Source organism: Oncorhynchus nerka, linkage group LG6, assembly GCF_034236695.1.
Source record: "Oncorhynchus nerka isolate Pitt River linkage group LG6, Oner_Uvic_2.0, whole genome shotgun sequence".
NCBI classification, from domain to species: domain Eukaryota; kingdom Metazoa; phylum Chordata; class Actinopteri; order Salmoniformes; family Salmonidae; genus Oncorhynchus; species Oncorhynchus nerka.
In genome coordinates, this window is record NC_088401.1 from 35529564 (window position 1) to 35555605 (window position 26042).

Consider the following 26042-nt stretch of genomic DNA (forward strand, 5'->3'; position numbering starts at 1 on the left):
TTTAGATCTATCCAAATAGCACAGGAATTTTTCAATTCTTGCCCATGTAGTTTAGAAAATTCCATTACTTATTCTACGCCATTGAATGAGATTATAATAAAACAATTTGCAGACTACATCAGGCTACGTTTGCTCAGCAGATGGCGTGAATTTGCATGATAGAATTGAACCTTTCCAATACTTTCGCATTCCTTCATACACTTCTAGCATTGAAACGCAAACCGGTGTTGAGTAATGTCAATGACCCTTCGAGCAAATTGGCCATTTCCAGAACATTAACAAATTCCAGCGTCACCATTCACAACGGTTCCCAACCCCCCTCTACCTAATGCAGGAAGTGACAGTTGTTCACATGTGCGCAGAGCGCATCAATTGCACAGCTCCTATTGGCATACGGGTGTTTTACAGTCACGAGACTATCCATGTATATATGACATCTGAGAAAGCGTTGCTCTGTTCAAACACTGATGAGGTACCACAAGCACGAGCAGAATAGCCGGAGACGCACAGTTTCCAACTATAGACGGATCGCTAAAAACAAAACCTAGTTCATTGGAATTCACATAGGTCAGTAAACGAAGGCACGAACAAATCTCTTCAGCTGGGGTGGAAGGTGAGCGCATTTTTCTCAAATATTTGGAGGTTAATGTAGTCGCTGGTGATGGTTAATTTGGGTTCTCGGGGGGGGGGTCGAGGTCAACTCACGACCTCGGTGATCTTCAGGTCGGGAAAGTCGAGCTCTAGAAAGATACCAGAGATCGGACTTTGAAATCTGAGTTGGATGACCATTAAAAAAAACAATTCTCAGTCGGATCTCGTGTTTTTTTCGAGTTCTAATTAAAATCCGCTGTAGCGTCTCGTTCCTGTCAGCGCCGCGAGCCCACGTATACCAGTATTTCCAATTCCGGTCCTCGAGTACCCCAAACAGCACACATTTCTGTTGTTGTCCCAGACAAAAAAACACATGATTCAACAAGTCATTGGCTTGATGACAAGTACATTCAGGTGTCCTTGTCCGGGGCCACACAAAAAAATATGTGCTTGGGGTACCCGAGGACTGGAGTTGGGAAACACTGACCTAAGTGATTCGACCGGAGTTGGGAGCCGCTGTCACTTGACTATATTCTGTTGCAGCTGCGTATTTTAAGCCCTTCAGTCAGCTCAAACGAACTTCATCATAGGTATAGAATATTGTTTCAATGGGTGTCATATTAGTTATTGCTTTGGATCTATGTATAGGTAGGTACCTAGCCCTTGATAATGAATCTGTGCCATTACATTACAAATACGAGTCATTGGACGAAGGCGTCTTCAGTAAGGGGGAGTTTTGATAAGAGCCCTGATAACCGCATCACGTAGTTCATCGACGCACAATTGGCCCAGCGTCGTCCGGGTTAGGGTAGGTTTTGGCCGGGGTAGGCGTCATTGTCAAATAATAGTTTTTGTTCTTAACTAACTTGCATAGTTAAAGTTTAAATAAATACATATGGGTTTGGAAGCATAAAGACCTTATATTTCATATCAGTGAGGAATAAAATGTTAAATTCATACACACCTTTTGTAGGGTTAGTGTTCCCATATGGCCATATCTCCATGTTACAGTGCGTGTTTAGCATAACAGAAAGAAGGCAGAGGGACCACCAGTGCTAGTTAGCTATTTAGCATGTCAACAGAAGGCCGCCAGAAACCTGTTGTCAATGAAAAAAAATATCAGCTGAAAACTCTGAAGCCGGTTAAGTCTACAGTGTATATTTTGCATTTGCGACATTATTTGAATGTGATATGAAAGTAAAGGGCTTCATGTTTCTAGAACCGTATCGCAATTGAGAAATCAATTCACGTTTAGATGGAGTATTTAGCTCCCAGAGACAGTCTCCCTCTGAAAATAACACACAAGGATCTTGGACCTTAAGGAGTAATGGTAGGCTCCATGCATTTATGCTGAAGGACAGGGCAATGTTTCCCTAACTTAGTTCAATGTTTTCAACCAGACAGTTCCTATGGTATTTGTTTTTGTCAGTGCAGCATTGGCATCAGTAGTATACAATATGCTAATGACACACCTTTGCTATAACATTTCAAGGATATAGTTTACTTATTATCAAATCTAGAATGACAAAAACACTATCTCCAATATTTACAGTTGAAGTCGGAAGGTTACAGACACCTTAGCCAAAAACATTTAAACTCAGTTTTTCACATTTCCTGACATTTAATCATAGTAAAAATGCCCTGAGTTAGGATCACCACTTTATTTTAAGAATGTGAAATGTCAGAATAATAGCAGAGAGAATGATTTTTCAGCTTTTATTTCTTTCATCATATTCCCAGTGGGTCAGAAGTTTACATACACTCAATTAGTATTTGGTAGCATTGCCTTTAAATTGTTTAACTTGGGTCAAACATTTTGGGTAGCCTTCCACAAGCTTCCCACAATAAGTTGGTGCATTTTGATCCATTCCTCCTGACATAGCTGGTGTTACTGAGTCAGGTTTGTAGGCCTCCTTGCTCGCACACACTTTTTGAGTTCTGGGCTTTGTGATGGCCACTCCAATACCTTGACTTTGTTGTCCTTAAGCCATTTTGCCACAACTTTGGGAGTATGCTTGGGGTCATTGTCCATTTGGAAGATCCAATTGTGACCAAGCTTTAACTTCCTGACTGATGTCTTGAGATGCTGCTTCAATATAGCCACAATTTCCCCCCTCATGACGCCATCTATTTTGTGAAGTGCATCAGTCCCTCCTGCAGCTAAGCAGCCCCACAACATGATGCTGCCACCCCCATTCTTCACAGTTGGGATGGCGTTCTTCGGCCTGCAAGCCTCCCCCTTTTTCCTCCAAACATAACGGTCATTATGGCCAAACGGTTCTATTTTTGTTTCATCAGACCAGAGGACATTTCTCCAAAAAGTACAATCTTTGTCCCCATGTGCAGTTGCAAACCATAGTCTGGCTTTTTTATGGCGGTTTTGGAGCAGTGGCTTCTTCCTCACTAAACGGCCTTTCAGGTTATGTCAATATAGGACTTGTTTTACTGTGGATATAGATACGTTTGTACCTGTTTCCTCCAGCATCTTCACACGGTCCTTTGCTGTTGTTCTGGGATTGATTTGCACTTTTCGTACCAAAGCACATTCATTTCTAGGAGACAGAACACATCTCCTTCCTGAGCAGTAGGACGACTGCGTTGTCCCATGGTGTTTATACTTGCATACTATTGATTGTACAGATAAACGTGGTACTTTCAGGCGTTTGGAAATTGCTCCCAAGGATGAACCAGACTTGTGATGGTCTACAACAAAAAAATTCTGAGGTCTTGGCTGATTTCTTTTTATTTTCCCATGATGTCCAGCAAAGAGACACTGAGTTTGAAGGTAGGCCTTGAAATACATCCACAGGTACACCTCCAATAGGCTAATTAACATCATTTGAGTCAATCAGAAGCTTCTAAAGCCATGACATAATTTTCTGTAATTTTCCAAGCTGTTTAAAGGCACAGTCAACTTAGTGTATGCAAACTTCTGACCCACTGGAATTGTGATACAGTGAAATAATCTGTTCGTAAACAATTGTTGGAAAAATGACTTGTGTCATGCACAAGGTAGATGTCCTAACTGACTTGCCAAAACTATAGTTTGTTAACAAGAAATTTGTGGAGTGGTTGAAAAACGAGTTTTAATGACTCCAACCTAAGTCTACGTAAACCTCACACTTCAACTGTATCAATTGCCATTCTTTGCCACTAAGCATATTACAGAACAATTAAGCACAGAGTATTTTACTGTAAGTAATGAGGCATAGGTGATGCTTTCTTCATAAAGAGAGCACAGTAACTATTAATTATGTTATTGAATTACCACCTCAACTGCCAGAAGATAGGGCCAACTCTGTCTAGCAGAAGACAGGAGTCCATTAAGATGCCTGAATTCCAGTGGGCTCACAATGACTTTACAGCATGGTGCCACTAATCTGGGGATTGAATGCACATTATGTTGTTCCCTATGTCACAGAAACCACGTTCTCACTAGATGCCAGTTATGAAAAAGAGCTCAATTTCATGTAGCCTACATACAGAAGTTATGCATGAATTAACTTGAATGTCTGATACTGTTTGTAATTCTATGCATCCCCATAACAACTCGACCCGATTCTTACCATCAGACAAATGTGAATCTAAAACAAGTTTGCTAGCCTTTTCCCCGTGCGTTTTACACAAAGGTAGGCAAAGAGTTCTTAGGAAGAGTTAATGATAGTACTTCTCCCTAATTCTAGTGGCTGTCTCATTTCCCCCCCTTATCCCTGGCTGTAACTTTTTCACTAGTTGGCAAAGAAGTGAGTCATCATATTTTAGAACCTGCCCTGGGCGATAGGAACCTCTGTTAGTCAGTAGAAGTAGACTACTCTATCTTTCCTTTACACAGGCATTATTGATGAGGTTTGACTTCTTCATACTGGCCCATACACACTCGGGTTGCGTAAACACATTTGAAACAATGGCTATGATACAACTAGTATTCTTGTGACGCAACAGAGTTTGTCTGCACCAAAATATTGTCTCCACAAGAGCTGTGTAAACATTTTTGTTCAGACAAATGCTCTGTTCGATCACAACAGTTTTGTCAAATGCGTTCTACATCAGTTCTACAATATGGGTGTGTATGGGGGCGTTAATACTATGGACTCCAGTCAAATAGATTTATAAGTGTACAATAGTTATAAACTGCCTGGAAAAGTTGTGAGGCGCATACCATCGTTAGACATGAGATATTATGCTGGCCCCATGGGTATATTTCCAAACTCAAACAAAAATAGTTTTGTCTGATTTTACCACAGTTGGATTTGGCAATTGAATCAAACTGTCTGGGAATATTTAACATCTTGGCACCCTTGTGTGCTCACTTGTTTTTCTAGTTTTCATGAATCCCCATGAAAGATCTTTTAATTGCTTTCATCAAATATTGTATTCAGAAGCTTCCACCTTGTAATGTATTTTGGCACAGCACTACAGTATAATGCTTAACAAACTGAAAATGTTTGTTTTAGTCTCGGCAACCCAGGATCAAATCTCACAAAATCGGGCCAAATCGGCCCACCCCCAGGTGCACCCTTGCAAAATTGTGATTCGCCAGAAATAATGAGTGACTCAAAAAAAACAGAAAAAACAGTCTACCAGTAGAAATGTTTCTCATAATCCATATCGCTCAGCCTACCGACAGATGTAACCTAACATTTGAATGTTTTGTCTTTCATGAGACTATAGCCTAACAAACTCTGTGTTTTGTGTGAACTTTGTCTGCTTGGCTTACACACTGAGAACAAATGTCTTCAGTGTGCGTCTCTCTCCAATTCTAACCGGGTAGGTTCTGGGGCTAGGTACCTTATATGCGTCTGTTCACACTAATAACCCCCCTCAACCTAACCTCTACTTCAGCTGTCACTCACACAACTCAGTTACCCTAGCAACCAGCTGAAATGAGAATGCAAGAGTACATTTCCTGCACCATTTGCATGTGCCTTTAAAGTGGAACATACAGCGGGTTAGCAACATGAAATCTTGTTAAAATCTGTTCATATACTTTTTCAGCTTGTAGTTCGCTATCAAAATTGAACTGTTAAACGATGTTCGCCCCTTCTGCAGTTTGCCTGCCAACCTGGTCTTGGAGCATTTTGTATTATTCTGTACGTAAATCATACTCCATTTAGTATGATATGTTACGTTTCGTATGGTATGGACATCAACAAATTAATACATAATTCATGTCATATATGTTAACAATTATAATTTGTATTTGTTACAAATTTGAAAAATATACAGTATGTTATGAATTTGCAAATATACAATATGCTACCAACCACCCTAGGCCTTAAGTAACTATGATGGAAAATTTGTTGTGGAAATTCAACACCAGGGACACCTGAGGTCAATATTAAATTAATCGTCCTTTAATATCAGTGCGCTGGAGAGGTTCCAGCCAACTCAATGCACCATGTACACATGTCAGTCAGGAGCTCCCGCGGGGCAGTCCCATTAGTTCTCTTATATACTGCTTACACAGACAAGTTATATTTGCATGATTTACATGATTTAATTATTCATCATTAATACATCATTAACTTTAGTTCCTGCATGTGACTGACCAGTACCTCCACGAGGCTTCTTCGCTCCAAAGCTGGGACCTTGAAAATGAGATGCCTTTTGGTTCTCAAAACGATATTCTGGGTGAAATTGCTTATAGTGAGGATTCCTCCCAGGCACATTCAATCAGTCACTTGCATGAACACAGACATTGGTTATTAGAAAAGCACAAACATTTTCCATCACATTCCCTCTTATCACTCACTCTGATAATTATCATGACATTTTATTAATTTGGTTATTACTTAAACTATCAAAGTAGTAAACAATCCAAGCATAAAACCACAGACACTTTCAAACCCTTCATTCTGGGTTGTACAATCCAATTTGTAAAACCATGGCTTAAGACCTTTGCTTCAAACAGTTACACATGTTTCATTACACAATTTCATTTATGGATTCTAGCAATGACATTTCAGCTGTAGCTTTTGTCACGAGTGGCATGTTGATGACGGATCGGTATCTCAATGCATTTTTTGTCTAAATTACTATACATTTTTCAGTGTGCAGACCTCCACAATCAACCTGATACCACAAATGAACTATTTTAAACAAGCCTATATCAATTATGGACACGGTTGACCACACCCTCCCTCCCGGCACTTGTTCTTCTGCCTCCTTTATTTTCTTCAGATAATGATAGTGTTAGAATTAAATATTATTGGATGTAATGTATTTGTATTGTTTTAATGAGTATTTGTATAGTGGCTGTGTAAATGCCCTTACCTGCCCAGGGGCTACGGGTGCAATTTAGCTTTTGGCTAACTGCGGGAAATTTTACAGTTGAAGTTGGAAGTTTACATACACTTACATACACAATTTTTGAACCACTCCACAAATTTCTGTTTAACAAACTATAGTTTTGGCAAGTCGGTTAGGACATCTACTTTGTGCATGACACAAGTAATTTTTCCAACAGTTTACAGATTATTTCTCTTATTATTCACTATCACAATTCCAGTGGGTCAGAAGTTTACATACACTAAGTTGACTGTGCCTTTAAACAGCTTGGAAAATTCCAGACAATTATGTCATTGCTTTAGAAGCTTCTGATAGGCTAATTGACATCATCTGAGTCAATTGGAGGTGTACCTGTGGATATATTTCAAACTCGGTGGCTCTTTGCTTGACATCATGGGAAAATCCAAATAAATCAGCCAAGACTTCAGAAAAAAATGTAGACCTCCACAAGTCTGGTTCATCTTTGTGAGCAATTTCCAAATGCCTGAAGGTACCATGTTCATCTGTACAAACAATAGTACACAAGTATAAACACCATGGGATCACGAAACTGTCATACCGCTCAGGAAGGAGATGTGTTCGGTCTCCTAGAGGTGAACGTACTTTGGTGCGAAAAGTGCAAATCAATCCCAGAACAACAGCAAATAACCTTGTGAAGATGCTGGAGGAAATGGGTACACAAGTATCTATATCCACAGTAAAACGAGTCCTATATTGACATAACTGAAAGGCCACTCGGCAAGGAGGAAGCCACTGCTCTAAAATTGCCATTAAAAAGCAAGACTACGGTTTGCAACTGCATATGGGGACAAAGATTATACTTTTAGGAGAAATGTCCTCTGGTGTGATGAAACAAAATTAGAACTGTTTGGCCATAATGACCATAACTATGTTTGGAGGAAAAAGGGGGCGGCTTGCAAGTCAAAGAACACCATCCCAACCATGAAGCACGGGGATGGCAGCATCATGTTGTGGGGTTGCTTTGCTGCAGGTGGGACTGATGCAATTCACAAAATAGATAGCATCATGAGGTAGGAAAATTATGTGGATATATTGAAGCAATATCTGAAGACATCAGTCAAAGTTAAAGCTTGGTCGCAAATGGGTCTTCCAAATGGACAATTATCCCAAGCATACTTCCAAAGTTGTGGCAAAATGACTTAAGGACAACAAAGTCAAGGTATTGGAGTGGCCATCACAAAGCCCTGAACTCAATCCCATAGAACATCTTTGGGCAGAACTGAAAAAGCATGTGCAAGCAAGGAGGCCTACAAACCTAACCTCCGTAACACCAGCCCTGTCTGGAGGAATGGGCCAAAATTCACCCAACTTGATTGTGGGAAGCTTGTGGAAGGCTACCCAAAACGTTTGACCCAAGTTAAGCAATTTAAAGGCAATACACTCAATTAGTATTTGGTAGCATGTAAACTTCTGACCCACTGGGAATGTGATATAGCTGTGATAAAGCTGAAATGTATAATTCTCTCTCCTATTATCATGGCATTTCACATTCTTAAAATAAAGTGGTGATCCTAAGACAGGGAATTTTTACTAGGATTAAATGTCAGGAATTGTGAAAAACTGGACTGTACATTGATGTTGCATTATTGATGTTGCATTGTCCCCAATAAATAAATCAATAAATTAACTACCACTTTCTATGTTCATGCAAGTGACAATGTGCCTGGGAGGAATCCTCACTATCAGTATCTGCAATTTGGCAGTTCACCCAGAACATTGTTTAGAGAACGGAAGGTGATATCTCAGTTTCAAGGTCTCTGCTCGGAGAGAAGAAGCCTCGTGAGGTATTGGTCGGTCACATGCATGAACCAAACGTTAGTGATCTATTAATTGTGAATAATGAATAAGAAAAATCATGCAAACATGACTTGTCTGTGTAAGCAGTATATAGGAGATCTAACTGGACTAACCCGAGGGAGCTCACTTCAGACCGGTACTTTATGCAACTAAGTTTGACTGTGACCTCTCCAGCTTTCTGTTAATAAGGAATGATTCATTTCAATATCAACTTTGAGTGTCCCTGTGTTGAATTTCCACGACATAACCATCTGTCTTATGTAACCATACCAAACGTAACATATTTGGGTGTCCCGGATTACTATGTTACGTCTAGTCTGAGACCAGGCTGTGCCTGCCAATGCATTATTGTCACAATTTACGTTTTGACAACTGAATGGGAACTTGCCTGCCTGCCCGCCCATTTGATCGACGCCAAATGCATTTGACCGACAACTAGGAAAAGGGGATACCTGGTCAGTTGCACAACTGAAATCTGTCTTGCGCATTTAACCCAAACTCTCTGAATCAAAACTAAGAGATATATGCTAACTGTAACAGTGGTTCAGCATAGCTAGCTAGCAAAGATATTCACATTTCTTGCTTGCTCACCAAATGACACCTGCATTACCTTCTCTAACTAGTCATACAAAAAAAAACGGTATGGCGGGACAAAGTCGGCCACTCGTCCAATGACAACATCCTCCCAGCAGCTAGCTACTAGCTAGCTAACGTTAAGATCCGCGTATTTAGCTTGTTACATAAATTCAAACTGAAACCGTGCATCCCGAATGGGTGGAGGAACCAAGCAATGTTCCAGGTCAGCTGTGATTTTACAACATTATAGCAATATTTATTGGACTACAAAGACATGTGTTGGTGAATTATATTAATCATGCATTGAACTGCATCTATCTATTCTGCCAACAATTCCTTACTCTACATCAGCGGTTCCCAAACTAAGGGTTGCGACCCCATGTGGGGTCACCTGACGTGAAAATGGTGTCGGGGAGAATTGACAAAATACTGAGAACAATGTATACCTTTTTATTTGCATACATGCATACAGTCAAAAGTTTGGAAACACCTTCTCATTCAAGGGTTTCTTTATTGTTATTCTTTTCTACATTGTAGAATAATAGTGAAGACATCAACTATGAAATAACACATGGAATCATGTAGTAACCACAAAAGTGTTGAAAAATCTAAATACATTTTATATTAGAGATTCTTCAAAGTAGCCACCGTTTGCTTTGATGACAGCTTTGCACACCAATTTCACGAGGTAGTCACCTGAAATGCATTTCAATTAACAGGTGTGCCTTAAGTTCATTTGTGGAATTTCTTTCCTTTAATGCGTTTGAGCCAATCAGTTGTTGTGACATGGTAGGGGTGGTATACAGAAGATATCCCTATTTTGAAAAAGACCAAGTCCATATTATGTCAAGAACAGCTCAAATAAGCAAAGAAAAATTACAGTCCATTACTTTCAGACATGAAGGTCAGTCAATCTGGAACATTTCAAGAACTTTGAAAGTTTCTTCAAGTGCAGTCACAAAAGACATCAAGCTCTATGATGCAACTGGCTCTCATGAGGACCGCCATAGGAAAGGAAGACCCAGAGTTATCTCCGCTGCAGAGGATAAGTTCGAGTTACCAGCCGCAGAAATTGCAGCCCAAATAAATGCTTCAGAGTTCAAGTAAGACATATCTCAACATCAGCTGTTCAGAGGAGACTGCGTGAATCAGGCTTTCATGGTTAAATTATTGCAGACAAAAACACTACTATAGGACACCAATAAGAAGAAGAGACTTGCTTGGGCCAAGAAACACGAGCAATTGACATTAGACTGGTATAAATTTGTCCTTTGGTCTGATGAGTCCAAATTTGAGATTTTTGGTCTTTGTGATATGCAGAGTAGGTGAATGGATGATCTCCGCATGTGTGGTTCCCACTGGGAAGCATGGAGGTGTGATGCTGTGGGGGTGTTGCTGGTGACTGTCAGTGATTTGATTTAAAATTCAAGGCACTTAACCAGCATGACTATCCACAGCATTCTGCAGCGATACACCATCCCATCTCGTTTGCGCTTAGTGGGACTATCATTTGTTTTTCAACAGGAAAATTACCCATCAAACCTCCATGCTGTGTACGGGATATTTGAACAAGAAGGAGAGTGATGCAGCACTCCATCAGATGACCTGGCCTCCACAATTACCTGACCTCAACCCAATTGAGATGGTTTGGGATGAGTTGGACCACAGAGTGAAGGAAAAGCAGCCAACAAGTGCTCAGCATATGTGGCAACTCCTTCAAGACTGTTGGAAAAGCATTCCAGGTGAAGCTGGTTGAGAATTCCAAGAGTGTGCAAAGCTGTCATCAAGGGAAAGGGTGGCTACTTTGAAGAATCTAAAATATATTTAGATTTTTTTTGCTTACTACATAATTCCATGTGTTATTTCATAGATTTGTCTTTACTATTATTCTACAATGTAGAAAATGGTAAAAATAAAGAAACCCTTGAATGAGTAGGTGTCCCAACTTTTGACTGTGCGTATCTCATTATTCTTGAAGAATGTCAGTCATTAATGCCTCATGAGCTTTTTTCAACTGTCCTACACCAACAGCATCCAAAATATAAGCTTTCTTCATCCCCGTTGTTTGTAAACGATGTAATTAAACAAATACTGTATAGCCTCAACACCACTGTATAGCTGGGATAATTGATATTGTGAATAGACGGTACCACAGACTGATGCATTAAACCTAAACTCTGCAACCAAGGACCACTTGGACATCGTCAATTTTTACGATGCTGCGCGATGATCCTCAGCTTGGCAACAAAAATAATAGCAATGGTGGTGGGGCGGCCTGTGGCGCCATTTCCCCCTACTGCTGATTCTGTCTTTATTGTAGTATTGTTGCATTTGACTAAGGTAATGTCTAGGGCATCACTTTATGAACTTGTGACATTATTATAACTCAACTGTTTGGCCATTCATCTAATAACATGGCACATTTGTTTTGCCCTCTAACAATGCCAAACTAATTGGTCATAATGACTTGCATTTCCTGTCCATTAGTCAGCAGTCTAGCTCTATGCCTGGCCACTGTAACAGTTCAATACTGTCGAACGAATGGCATCGATCATTGCATTGAGTAGGGATCTGATGCACTGAGGCATTGGGATTGATTGACCCACATTCAGAGCTCAGACCTGCACTCGCTCAGGGGCACAGGTAGCTGTCAAACACCGACAGTATTCTAATCCATTAGCTAGAACGGACATGAGGGATGAGGGAGACTTTCAGTACATGTGCCTTGAGTCAAGACATTGAGATTGTTGAGAAAGAGTCATGAGATGGGTCAGTGGCCAGGGCAATATCAGAGTAGGAGTGCTGATCTAGAATCAGTTCTCCTGTCCATGAGATCTTATTCACAATGGTCTAAATGCCAAGATTAATCCTAGATCAGCAGTTAAATTCTGAAACATTTTATGAATATAGGTCCTGTGCTCATCTGTATGTCTATTGAGCATGACTCCTATTCATGATCTAGTTCTATTGGGATGGTGCGAGGGCGGGGGGGGAACGAGGGAAAGGACCGAGCAAGCGAAGGAAAATGATAAACAAGAGGGAAAGAGTGTAGGATGAAGAGAGGAGTGTATCCCCTGCTCTGGGACAGCAACACTGACCAGACCTGCTAGAGGTTTACCATCACTGTGCCAACCAGGAGGTGCATGAGGCATCTGCCCCTCCCCCCAAAAAACACACGCTCACATACACTAACAGAGCAGAAAAGGGCACAGAGGTTATTAATAGCAAACAAACAAACAGGATACAACTGGACTCCCAGTGGAACTGGTAACTGATTGCTCTACAAAGTTGATTTCATTGTTTACTAGTTTGTTTGTGGTTAAGAACATATTACTTGACTAATATCCTTCATGTATCAGTTTGTTTTAAACCTGGGCTTGGGGTCATATGTTTATGCCGTATTTCTATCTTTGGTAAGTATTGTTTGATATAGTAGACATGGCTATTAGCTTTGAACATGTCTACGACTTTCGTTGGTCGTGTTTTCTCCGTCTATCTTTGAAGAACTTGGGCTGCTCTACGGTTTCAGGTTTAGTTGAGGACCAGGCTGATTTGACCCATAAGTAGTGTGCTGTGGAGTAATGGTGTTTGTTTACCTGGTTTGTGTATCTACTGTAAGCTATGTCAGTTAGTGTAAGACAAGTGAAGTTTGTGTTTTTAAGGTCATTTGAAGGCCATTGTAAACAGCAGAGAGATTCTCCCACTGTCAATTAATATGTAAACAGATCTGTCTCTCTGGCTGCGTTTACACAGCCAGGCCAATTTTAATATGTTTACCACTATTTGGTCTTTTGACAAATCGCATTAGATCTTTTCAAATCAGATCTTTTTCAGAGCTGATCTGATCTGAAGTCAAAAGACCAATTAGTGAAAATAATATAATAAACTGGCTGCCTGTGTACATGCACAGCCAGGATTTAACACTTGGCAGGTTCATAGCTTTTGGAATAACAACATTTTATGGTTTAGTATGGATCGTATGACCGTGACTACAGTGTAGTAATTATTTATTTTTGATATGCGACAACAGACTAACTGCTACAGTAAGGTACTCAAGGCTAAGTCCTAAAAGGCATCCTATTCCCTATATAGTGCACTACGTTTGACCAGAGCCCATGGTTAAAAGTAGTGCACTATATAGGGAATAGGATGCCATTTAGGACATACACTCTACTTCAGTTCTGTCCTCACTGCTCTGGCCGTCTACAATTGAGATCTGCTGTCTCGGGGACTTCCATTGGGCTACATAGAAATAGAAACCCTTACAAAAGATCCACCGTTGAAAAGTTGCCTCTCTTTTAGCCACGTGGCCGTTCAGCAGATACAATATACTATCGGTAGGTATGCACCTTGAGCTATGCACTTTTTACCTGGTAATCTTGCTCAATAGGGCATGTCCTGTTTTGATGACTGGAGTATTGGATCTCTCTCTCTCTCTCAACTTTCTTTGTTTCACAATGCTCCATTTGTACTCTTTTAAACATCTGATGTGATTTCCAAATAAACCGGGAATACCAGGCCTCGGGCAGAGACCTAGTCGCGTTATGACTGTTACTTAGTCATGGATGTTTCATTAAGTGTTGAACAGTGTGAGGCCACAGTAAGGAAATCATGCAGATTTTCTCCCGGTGTTGTGTGAAGGATCTCCTGTTAGACCAGGGGCCATATGCATCGAGCATTTCGGAGTAGGAGTGCGGATCTAGAATCAGGCCCCTCCTTGTGTAGGTCATCTTAATCTTTGTGATCTGAAGGCAACGCTGAGACACTCGATAAACACAGCTCTTGCTCTCTATAGGTTTCCCTTCCTATACCCCCTGTAGCACCCACTATGTGCCCTATATACACCCACTAGGTATACTTTGTATGCTCTATACATTCTAGGAAATATCTCATCTGCTGCTACACTAAAAAATTAAATCTAAATACAACATGTAAAGTGTTGGTCCCATGTTTCATGAGCTGAAATAAAATATCCCAGAAATGTTCCATTCGCACAAAGCTTATTTCTCTCAATGTTGTGCACAGATTTGTATACATCCCTGTTAGTGAGCATTTCTCCATTGCCAAGATAATCCATCCACCTCACAGGTGTGGCATATCAAGAAGCTGATTTAAGCAGCATGATCATTACACAGGTGCATCTTGGGCTGGGGACAGCAAAACGGCACTCTAAAATCTGCTGTTTTGTCACAACACAATGCCACAGATATCAAATTGAGGGAGTGTGCAATTGGCATGCTGACTGCAGGAATGTCTACCAGAGCGGTTACCAGATTATTTAATGTTAATTTCTCTACCATAAGCCGCCACCAACGTCATTTTGGAGAATTTGGCAGTACGTACAACTGGCCTCAAAACCGCAGACCACGTGTAACCGTGCCAGCCAAGGACCTCCACATCCAGCTTCTTCGCCTTCATTAGAAACCGTCTCAGGGAAGCTCATCTGTGTGCTCGTTGTCCTCACCAGGGTCATGACCTCACTGCAGTTTAGCGTCGTAACCGACTTCAGTGGGCAAATGCTCACCTTTTGATGACCACTGACGTTGCTGGAGAAGTGTGTTCTTCATGGACGAATCCCAGTTTCAACTGTACCGCCTGATCAAATCCTATGTGAAGAAGATGTGTCGCGCTGCTTTAGGCAAATCGTGGTCACACCAGATACTGACTGATTTTCTGATCCACATCCCTACTTAAAAAAATATTTTAAATCTGTTGGTCACAGATCCATATCTGTATTCCCAGGCATGTGAAATCCACAGATTAGAGCCTATAATGAATTTATTTTAATTGACTGATTTTTTTTTTTTCCTTTTTATGAACTGTAACTCAGTAAAATCTTTGAAATTGTTGCAGTTTGCATGTTAAAAGTGAATTTCTAAATATGAAGGCTACATTGAAGCTTTCGGGTGCGTGAGGAATAGCCGCTCGGATTGGTGAGGAGGCAGAGCGCAAGTTAAGCTTTCCTGATTAACTGGGCCTGCCTGGAGCATATGTGACCACATCCTCCTCATTATTATTATAGGACGCCTTGGGAGAATAATGATCTGCAACAGACAGCAAGTCTCTGTATCAAACGTTTTAAAAAATACAGCCACACTGGCCTGCTAAGGTGTCTTTCTAGACCTTATAAACTGTCGACTAGACCCACAACCGATCCAAATGAAATATTAAAATCACAGGAATTTTGCGCCGCAATTGAAAATGACATTTTCACTGCAGCTGGGAGTAGAATTTTTATACTCACTTGAAAACAATAATGCAATTATTCATTGTGTTGTAGGCTAGTCTAGGTAGGATCATTTGGATTGTCCCTAAACAAGATCAATAGGGGAGCTTTTTGAGCTGCGTGTCTCTTGTCTTCACTATTATTTCATGCGCAATGAGGGACCTGGCCTCTCTGCTGCCTATCAGCTATTTCTATTTATTGTAGTAGATTCAAATTAAAAACGGATGCAGCTTTGAATGCGTTTTATATGTGGTATTATGCTAGTTAACCTATTGCAGATCTGGACAAACGATCCACCTTTGCTGAATATACTGTTACACTGGTAGATTATACTGACCTGTGGTATAGTAAAAGTTAGCACACAGAAAAGCATAAGGGAAGTGCCAAAACATATAAGGGGATGTACATGCAAGCACATGAGGAAATTTGGCTAGTATGGAATAAATTCTATAGTAAAATCTCCAAAAGAGAGAATGTAAACCATGAGGGGAAATACACTACCCTCCCCACTACCCCCCCCTCCAGTACATTTTGATCTGTCCCTAATGTTACAACTCTCACATGTTTGGAAAGTGGTCAGACACACACACCCACTTTTGCATGAAATCAACCTGTTTTAAAGAGGATGTTAGGAATTTTCCCCATGACAATAGTTGATGTCAGTGATAGATACTGTGTGTTAATTGAGTTGTAATTGGACCGTTAATATGTGAAATGAATAAAGGGTGTACAGTGTGGCTGGGGTGTCAGTGGGGGTTGAACGTGTGGTACGGGAGTGTTAACACTGTCTGGTGGATCATGCAGATGACTACTGGGGCTGTAAATTGACAGGGGAAGACGACGTCCCATAGAGATCCACTTTGGAGTTTATTATTTTCAAAGCTGCCTCCCATTGGCCACATTAAGTAGCGAGGAAATGGAAGAGTTGTATGGGATGGAAGTACTGTATATCTGGGCATGTTTTGCCTGGTACTCCAGGCCGCCTATGATATCAGTAAAGAAATGCTTATGGAAAGGGGGTCACTTGGGCGTTTTGGCTGTGGCTTCAGATCTTCATTCGTCCATATGCAATCGTAAATCACACTTTCACTCGTACTTATATTGGCAGGCCAGGGTATCCACTCTACCCCATCGGTATGTAACGTTAGAGCTAATGTTAGCTTAAGTCTTGTCCCCAGCTCGCTCTCCTTTCTTGCTCCTCTTTCGCTCTCTTGCTCCTCTTTCGCTCTCTTTTTCTCTCTTGCTCTCTCTCGCTCGCTCTCAAGAGGGCTCTATTTTAAGGGCAGTTGATTACATTGTTTAGTTGTGCCACCCTGTGAAACCCTGCCCCCCTCCCCCCTTCTATCCTCACCCCACTGGGCCTGGAGGGAGGGGAGGTTTCTTAGCTGTCACACATGGCTGCCTCTGTCACGGCCCCACTTTGTTGTGCTTTTCCCCTCATTGAGTTCCTCCACATTGTGTTTGTTTTTTTAAAACGGCGCTTTGCTCCCTCTGCAGAGCGACGGCTGAAGACTGCTGTCTAGAAGAAGGAACCAGAGAGAAACAGCCATGACAGAATACTACCAGATCTTAGGGGTCCAGAGAAACGCTTCGGCCGAGGACATTAAAAAAGCGTGAGTACCCGTGTTCGGCATGGCCTCTTTTTTTAAACTTTTTTTACACGCATGTCGACTTTAGTAGTGTGGGACACTCTCTTTTAGGATGTAGTAGACTAATTATAGAAACGGAGAGAGCGCTAACCGCTAATGCTTTAGAAAGTTTCCACTCTTCTCACTCCGCTTCCTGCAACCTGGCTGAGTACCGCTGTCGCAAACCTTCCTGCATGCTCACACACCGGCAGACACACTGAGCAGCCCCGCTCACGCACCGTGACCAAGGTTTCCTATTGTCTTTTGTGAACCGTCACGCGTGTCGTTTTGCCAGTAATGTGTTGTGAATGACGGACACGCGCACCCCTCTTTTTAAAACTGCGGTATGATTGTGAGATGATGATCTGCCCTTTTGTGCTGCTAGGCTTGGGAATCTAAGGTATGCGTTTTTAAATTTATTTTTAGGGTTTAAGTTAGTACCGTCTCCACTGTGAAGGGAGTGTTTTTCCTCTCTTTTCGTTTTTCAGTTTAAGTGTTGAATACAATGGTAACAACCGTCGGTCACTAAATTAACCGAGAAGTGGTCTTTTAAACACAAGCGAACTGTTTTCACTTTCAGTTTCAACGCTGACTAGGTCAATTGTGTAACCCAATCTCTCTGATACACTGGGCTACCCACTTCTAACCCTGCCAATTTGAACTGCTTTACCTCAATCTTGGAACCTCTTCGCACTTAATAGACTTCCTGTAAAAATATAGTCTGTTACACCTATTACTCCAATGTAAATTTGTGCGCATACTACATCTCGACCTCTACCTCCGGAGGTAGTTCATGACACTCGCCAGACAGTTGTTCCCCTTGAAGCAGGGCAGTGTAAACAGAGTTGTCTCGTTAAGCTAACACACCTACGGTGTATATGGTAATGGAAGAGCATTGTTTTTGAAAAGGTTACAACTTAATAGACATTTTCCTAATATTTGAATCATGTTTTTATTAAGTTTTAACTTGAAATTGCAGTAACAGCCTGCTACATTTGAATTTTTAAAAATGTACCTTGTATTTAACTATGCAAGCCCGTTAAGAACAAATTCTTATTTACAATGACTGCCTAGGAACAGTGGGTTAACTGCTTTTGTTCAGGGGCAGAACGACAGATTTTTACCTTGTTAGCTCAGGGATTCGATCTAGCAACCTTTCGTTTACGCTGCCGGCTGCACTGAGCCACGTAAAACTATGGGAGCCCATCCCCCATCTGGTAGCAGGCTAACATAACCAACTCCGAACCTTAGTTGTAAGCGTATAATGTAGTAATAAACCAGCTGTAAAAAAAAATATTTTTTATATTGGCTCTGATGATGACCAGATTATTATATCAGGTCATATTGTTTAAACATAAAACTCCTGTCCCAGGGAGGATGAATACCCCTTAGGCAGAGACAACTGCAGTTGAACAAATACTAACAGGGTTGAGATCGCCGTATGCAGGGTTGCATCATGTAGGCCTTTGCATCAGTAATTAAAAATGAGGTTACCTGCAGCTGTGGTTGTTGTCGGTAGGCTACAGTTGATCAGACTTTAAAAAAAGAATTGGTGGCGGGTATGGGCTGCCATATAAAACAGCTTGTCGTGAGGAATTCACCGATTTATCCACGTTTTTCAGTCGCAATTTGCTTTTACCACATGCAATGATTTGCGTTATATTGATAAAAAATGAAGCCTGTTTTTTTAAATGTAAGGTGTACTTTTTATATTTGTATGAGAGGGTTAATCGTTCATTTTGGATAGGCTAATGTTATGTGATGAAGACATGCTGTAGCAATTGTCTGCACATGATTTTGATTTGTTTAATATGGTTTGGTTGCATTATTCAATCGTCTTAATGTTTTAGAAGAAAAGTCTGTCATTGTTGAATAGTTTGTTTACTGGATAGTGGCTACTATGATATTTACAGTCAATTTGAGCTGCGGACCAAGAATGTCGCGTTGCCAGCCGCAAGGCAAGAATGTCATGTGAATTGTAAAGTAAAATTATCTTTCGCCATACCGCTCCTCAGACTCTCCGTCATATCTGGTAGTGGGAATAGGGCCTTAGCCGCCTTGGTCATGTAGCCTGTTAATGTCAATTGTACTATACTGACTCTGTTTTACACATCCTTTATTGAGTATTTAAAAAAAAAAAAAATTGTATTGTTTGTTGGTTTGGCAATGCCACTGTCAGCCAGAGAAATATGCTGAGAAGAATTATCACCACAGCAAGCAATGTACTTGGAGTCAAACAGATAGGCCTGGATGAGATCTTTAAGGTCAGGGCCCTCCAAGGCTCACAAAATCCCCTTGTACCCGGACTTTGAACTACTCCCCTCTGGGTGCAGGCATAGGGCACCCCTTGGCATGAAACAATAACTAGACAATAATTTGTGCCAGGTGTGATATCCCTCCTAAATAGCTATGGCTAATGGTCCTATCGACAAAGTCAGTCAAGTAAAGTAACAAGAAAACCCCTGTTTACACCTCTCTGTGACAGTTACAGGATGAAGTAGTTTGCAGACATAAGCTCTTGTGAAAAAATGCACAGGAAAAGCACTTAAGTATTTGTACCTGTATTCTTTCATGCAGGCCCGGTCCTGGCTGTTCTGCCGCCCACTGATTATCATGCCAATTTAGCCCACGAGTCGAAACCAATGATGTATGCTATATACTCAAAAGTATGTGGACACCCCTTCAAATGAGTGGTTTCGACTATTTCAGCCACACCCGTTGCTGACAGGTGTGTAAAATTGAGCACATAGCCATGCAATCTCCATAGATCGACATTGCCAGTAGAATGGCCTTACTGAAGAGCTCAGTGACTTTCAACATGCCACTATCATAGGATGCCACCTTTCCAACAAGTCAGTAAGTCAAATTTCTGCCCAGCTAGAGCTACCCCGGTCAACTGTTAGTGCTGTTATTGTGAAGTGGAAAGGTCTTGAAGCAAAAACGGCTCGGCTGCAAAGTGGTAGGCCACACAAACTCACAGAATCGGACCTCTGAGTGCTGAAGTGCATACCGCGTAGAAATCACCCGTCCTCGGTTGCAACGCTCACTACCCACTTCCAAACGGCCTCTGGAAGCAACGTCAGGGAGTGTCATGATATGGATTTCCATGTCCCAGCAGCCAAACACCAACCTAAAATCAGTGGAAGTGCATCTCTGTCGTGATGAATCACTCTTCACCATCTGGCAGTCCAACGGACAAATCTGGGTTTGGCAGATGCCAGGAGAGCACTAGCTGCCTGACTGCATAGTGCCCAACTGTACAGTTTGGTGGAGGAGGAATAATAGTCTGGGGCTGTTTTTCATGGTTCAGGCTAGGCCCCTTATTTCCAGTGAAGGGAAATCTTAACACTACAGCATGCAATGACATTCTAGACGATTCTGTGCTTCCAACTTTGTGGCCACAGTTTTGGGGAAGGCCCGTAACTGTTTCAGCATGACAATGCCCCGTGCAAAATGCGAGGTCCGTACAGAAATGGTTTGTCGAGATCGGTGTGGAAGAACTTGACTGGCCTGCACAGAGCCCTGACCTCAACCCCATTGAACTCCTTTGGGATGAATTGGAACACAGACTGCGAGCCAGGTCTAATTGCCCAACGTCAGTGCCCGATCTCACTAATGCTCTCGTGGCAAGTCCCCGCAGCAATGTTCCAACATCTAGTGGAAAGCTTTCCCAGAAGAGTGGAGGGTGTTATAGCAGCAAAGAGGGGTCCAACTCTATATTAATGCCTATGATTTTGGAATGAGCACATGTCCACATATTTTTGGTCATGTACTGTATATAGAAAGCATTCACACCCCTTTACTTTTTCCACATTTAGTTGTTTCAGCCTGAATTTAAAATGGATAAAATCTCAATTTTATGTCGAAGTGGAATTATGTTTTTTGCATTTTTCACAAATGTATTAAAAGCTGAAAGGTCTTCAGTCAATAAGTATTCAACCACTTTATAACACATACTGTCCACATACTTTTGTTCATGTAGTGTATATAAACCCTGGATGACTGGCAGGGGGCGCTGTATTAAAGCCATCGCTCAGCCATCTTGGTACTCCGCCATTGTAAAAAAGATTTTGAAGCTTTACAAATGCATTTATTAATGTCTACATTAGTTTTTGACACTTGTTAATGCATAAGGCTTACTTTTAAATGATTATTTTATCTAAACATACAAATAAAAAAATAAGTATATATATAAACATTTTCCTTAGTGTTTTTATCTTTTGAAACATTTTAATTGAAATACTGTAGCATTCCAATACCGCTGCTCTTACTGGGGAGTACCAATATGGCTGACCGGTGGTTACTAAGACTCAATGGCCAATAGATAGCAATCCAGGCTTTATATACATCATTGGTTGAAATTCCTGGACAGCAGTTGTGAGGAGCCTGATTTTTCCATTCCAGATATTGTCCATTTAACTTTGACCTTTCCTGTTTTTAGCGTTGTCTGTTAACATGTCATATTCACATCGAAGCACATTTTTATTTGATTGGGACACCATTTTAGGTTAGCTATTTGATCGGAGAAACATGCATGATGTACAAAGTATCTGTCTCATGACATCGTCAAAAATATATCTCCAGTCTGTAGGCTACAGAAAACTGCACTTTTTTTGTACCGTAGGCTACAGGCTACGTGATTTATGGTCCATTTTTTTTTACGGAACATTGTGGAGAGACTCAGCAGTGCGTCTCTCTCCAACAACACCGTTGAGAGTGTTATATGGATAATAATTTGCTCCCCTGCCCTTTGACAAAGTGGATAGGCCTACTGCTTATCATGGGGCGGCATCAGCGCTCACCTAAGTAACCCATATGCCACTGACTGAGAGAAATGTACATTGTTTTGGGGCAGAATTCTTTAAGGTATGTGTGTTGTTGCAAGTCTTGGTCAGTTTAGCTCGGGAAATGCCGCCCCACGCCAATCTGTCGCCCCCGGCAGCCGACTAATCGTTCCTATTTGGCTGGCCTGCCCTGCCTTCAGGTGAGACTGCTGCCTTACGACCAAGATGTGGTTTACCTCGGGCCTGAAGCACCCCACCAGTGCTCTTGTTGTTTTTTTGTTTTTGTCTTTCACCTGTAGGTGAGTTTGGACACCCTTTTTACAGGGGCCGTATGTAATCCAGCGTCTGAGTAGAAGTGCTGCTCTAAAATCAGTTTAGCCTTTTAGATCACCATTTTAATAAGATTACATGGACAGGGAAGGCCTCGTCCTAGATCAGCACTCCTCCACAGAGACACTTGACTCCTATGGCCCGAGGTCTGCATGGCGTCCTAGGTCTTAATGTGCTCCTTCTCAGCAGAATATATTGTCATAAAAGGATAAATCCCTACTCTGTGGTCTCTATGCAGCCTTATGGAGGAGCTCTGAGTCAGGCCCATCCTCCATAGTGTCTGTACCCGTGTCCGTAACGGCACCCTAGTTTCTATTTAGTGTGGTTCAAAGGTGGTGCACCCGCTCCTCCCATCACATAACAGGCAGTTAACCCACTGTTCCTAGGCCGTCATTGAAAATAAGAATTTGTTCTTAACTGACTTGCCTAGTAAAATAAAGGTAAAATAAATAAAATAAAAAACATTCTGTTAAAGGTCCCCAAAGCGCACACATCCCTGGGTCGCTCCTCTTTTCACTTCGCTGCAGCTAGCGACTGGAACGAGCTGCAACAAACACTTAAACTGGACTGTTTTTGTCTCCATCTCTTCAAAGACTCAATCATGGACACTCTTACTGACCGTTGTGGTTGCTTCGCGTGATGCATTGTCGTCTCTACCTTGCCCTTTGTGCTGTTGTCTGTGCCCAATAATGTGTGTGACATGTTTTTGCGCTGCTACCAATGTTGTGTTGCTGCCATGCTATGTTGTCTTAGGTCTCTCTGTATGTAGTGTTGGTGGTGTCTCTCTTGTCGTGATGTGTGTTTTGACCTATTTATATTTTATGTTACATTCTTCATCCCAGCCCCCATCCCCTCCAGGAGGCCATTTGCCTTTTGGTAGGCCGTCATTGTAAATAAGAATTTGTTCTGAACTGACTTGCCTAGTTAAATAAAGGTTTAAATATCACTTTATTTTATATAGGGATGCATTTGGAACGTAGCCACTGTCTGCCGCAGGCCTGGCTTAGTCCGAGAGAACTGCTGAATCAGTACAAGCCGCTGTCCTGGACTGCAGAGTCATGGACTTTACACTGTCTCCCTTTTTAAATATTTATATATATATATAAAAAAAAAATTTTTTTTTTTTTTTTTTTTTTTTGCTGGGTGGGTGAGAATTGAGCTAGCAGCCTTAAACAACTTGCTGCTCTGCCTGCACTTGTGGTTGTTTTTTTTGTCTTCCAATTAAGTGTCACGACACAGATGGTTGTGTAATTTGAATGATGAAATCGGACTACTGAATCTTAAAAAAAAAAAAAATGTATCCTCTGTTTGCAATTCAGCAAACAGTTTGAGCAATTATCTGTTAAATTGATAATTGCACTCTCCTGGTCAGCCCTCAGTCGTCAACCCACAATTCTATCAGCGAATGATAAAAGAACGCCTCTCAATTGAATTACTACTCATGGAACAATGTGGCATATTGACGGTTATACGTAGTTGGTATTTGTTATGAAATGAATGGTGAGATTACCAATCTCCTTAGATGAGAACTGACGGTATCTTTGGGCTTTACATGTCTGTGCATGCGAGTCTATTTCTATGTGTAGTAAAATATGTAATCTGCCATACTTTAGGTACAGAAAACTAGCACTGAAGTGGCATCCAGACAAGAACCCAGACAACAAGGAAGACGCAGAGAGGAAGTTCAAAGAGCTTTCAGAAGCCTATGAGGTCCTGTCAGACGGTAAGATTCCCCCCTCCACCTAAGACTCCTCATTATGCAAACGCTAATGCACATGTCACGGATCTCATTACCACATCCGGTTGTATAAAAATAAAATATATATATATATATAAGCGTGAAACTACAGCGTTTCAGTTCTTGAACCAAACCGTTGCACCTACTACCATACCCTGTTCAAAGGCACTTAAATCTTTTCTCTTGCTTATTTACCCTCTAAATGGCGCACAAAAAAACAATCCATGTCTGAGGCTTAAAATCCTTCTTTAACCTCTCCTTCATCTACTCTGATTTTTAAGTGGATTTAACAAGTGACATCAATAATGGATCATAGCTTTCACCTGGTCAGTGTACATTTTCGAAACGTTACAAGAACCCGTTACGCTAAAATGTGTAACATGATACGACTGCAACCTGTAAAATTGTACGATGTGGTGGACAGATGACTAGCTACATAGCATGCACACATGAGGTCTAGGCCTTCTTGATTAGTGATATCTCTCTGCTATACAGATTACATGACTGCTTAAAATCCCCCCAAAAGGTACATTAGCCTATCACCCTAGGTGTCTTTATGATGTTTTCACCTCTTTGTTTCCACCCTAACATATGACCAGTCATGTGTTGCTGCCAGATGGTGAACACACCATAACTATTGTCTTTGTCCACAGTGAAAATAACCCTTAGTCTGTCTGTTACAGGACTAAAATTATCTATGTACTTGACAGCGCTGAGACGTCAACTGTGTCCTAAACGGCACCCTATGCAGTGCACTACTTTTCATGGGCCCTGCACTACATAGGGAATAGGGTGCCGTTTGGGACGCGGTTGTAGGCCTGCGAGCACAACTGAGAACTGTACTGTCTCGATTTATTTGTCCCCGTTATGTCCTGCTCTCCCAGCAACAGCAGCTAACAACAGGCCAGTAATTGTTTCCCTTCAAAGCACACGTCAGGACCGTTTGTGCTGTGGAGTATACACACTTGAACATCGACTTTCCTCTTTTGGTTCTCGTATAAGCCTTTTAAGTAGTCGCTCTTTTTGTCGTTTCACTTTTTTTCCGCCTATCAAGTTATGGGGTGGTCATTTACTCATGAAAATAGGCATAAACAGCCACGCTCTCGCCCAGTTGTCCAATGGTTTGTCTGCATCGTACACTCTCAGGTTTCTGACTGGGCCTTTTCCCAGCATTCACCTCCGAGACAGAATTGTAACCTATCGGTGAAAGAAGAGCACGGGTGGAAGACTATGAGAGGTCTTCGAGGAAGGATGTTAAGACTTAGGAGACAGTATTTTAAGACCAGTTGAAAAGGCATGATTTCAACCAGTTTTGCCATTGAAATTATGTATTTTTCTCACTGGGTAGAAGAAAGGGTCTTAAGACTGAGATTGCGCTTGATGTTTTATTAACTCTTTGAATGTGAACTCTAAAACATTGAGTGTAATTTGGAAGCAAGCATCAAGTCAATAGATTTGTGTATACATTATAACTAAGCAGGTAGTAATAAGGAGCCACTAAGGCCATTTCACATGTACCTCGTGTATCAAGTTATGAGAATGAGGCAGGATCTGTTTCATATCCAGGAAGCTATTATTATCCAAAGGTCGCAGCGCTCTCTCATTTAAATGGAGAACAGAAACGACACTTTGTCAAGTTCAAAGTGCCCTAAATGCCACCCTATTCCATAGTGTTCTACTTTTGACCGAGGTCAGACCATGGCCCATAGAGCTCTGGTCAAAAGTAGTGTGCCCCATAGGGAATAGGTTGCCATTTGGGACACATACACAGTGACCATTGCCTGACAGTTTCAGATCTCTTTAATCCCTCATTTTCTTCGTATCCCTAGCAAACAAGAAGAACCAGTATGACCGGTATGGTAAAGAAGGCTTGGCTGGAAACGGAGGCAGAGGTATACATTACTCTTCATATGTTTTGATATGTAGAGCCTCTCTAGGAAATCTAGAGGTTAAACATGTATGTTATATGATACAGTATTATGACATAATGACACAATGTCTGAAATGACACACAAAGCTAGCATGCCTCTACCAATGTACAGCTCTATGGGGTCAACTTCAGT

General features: G+C 41.4%; 1 protein-coding gene across 6 annotated transcripts in view; it reads left to right on the forward strand.

Moving 5' to 3' along the window:
* The first annotated feature begins 435 nt into the window (after window positions 1–435).
* dnajb6b (DnaJ heat shock protein family (Hsp40) member B6b) overlaps window positions 436–26042 on the forward strand; it is a 43686-nt gene continuing 18079 nt past the window's right edge. For 2 of the 6 annotated variants that reach the window (XM_029661549.2, XM_029661553.2), the window contains exons 1-4: window positions 437–613; window positions 16997–17112; window positions 23855–23964; window positions 25809–25871. In XM_029661549.2, the coding sequence (XP_029517409.1) occupies window positions 17048–17112; window positions 23855–23964; window positions 25809–25871 (238 nt within the window). In that variant the 5' untranslated portion in view covers window positions 437–613; window positions 16997–17047. Of the gene's footprint in view, window positions 614–12449; window positions 12541–12663; window positions 12687–16996; window positions 17113–23854; window positions 23965–25808; window positions 25872–26042 lie in introns of those variants that run through there. The other 4 variants (XM_029661552.2, XM_065019548.1, XM_029661550.2 and 1 more) reach the window with 4 other exon arrangements.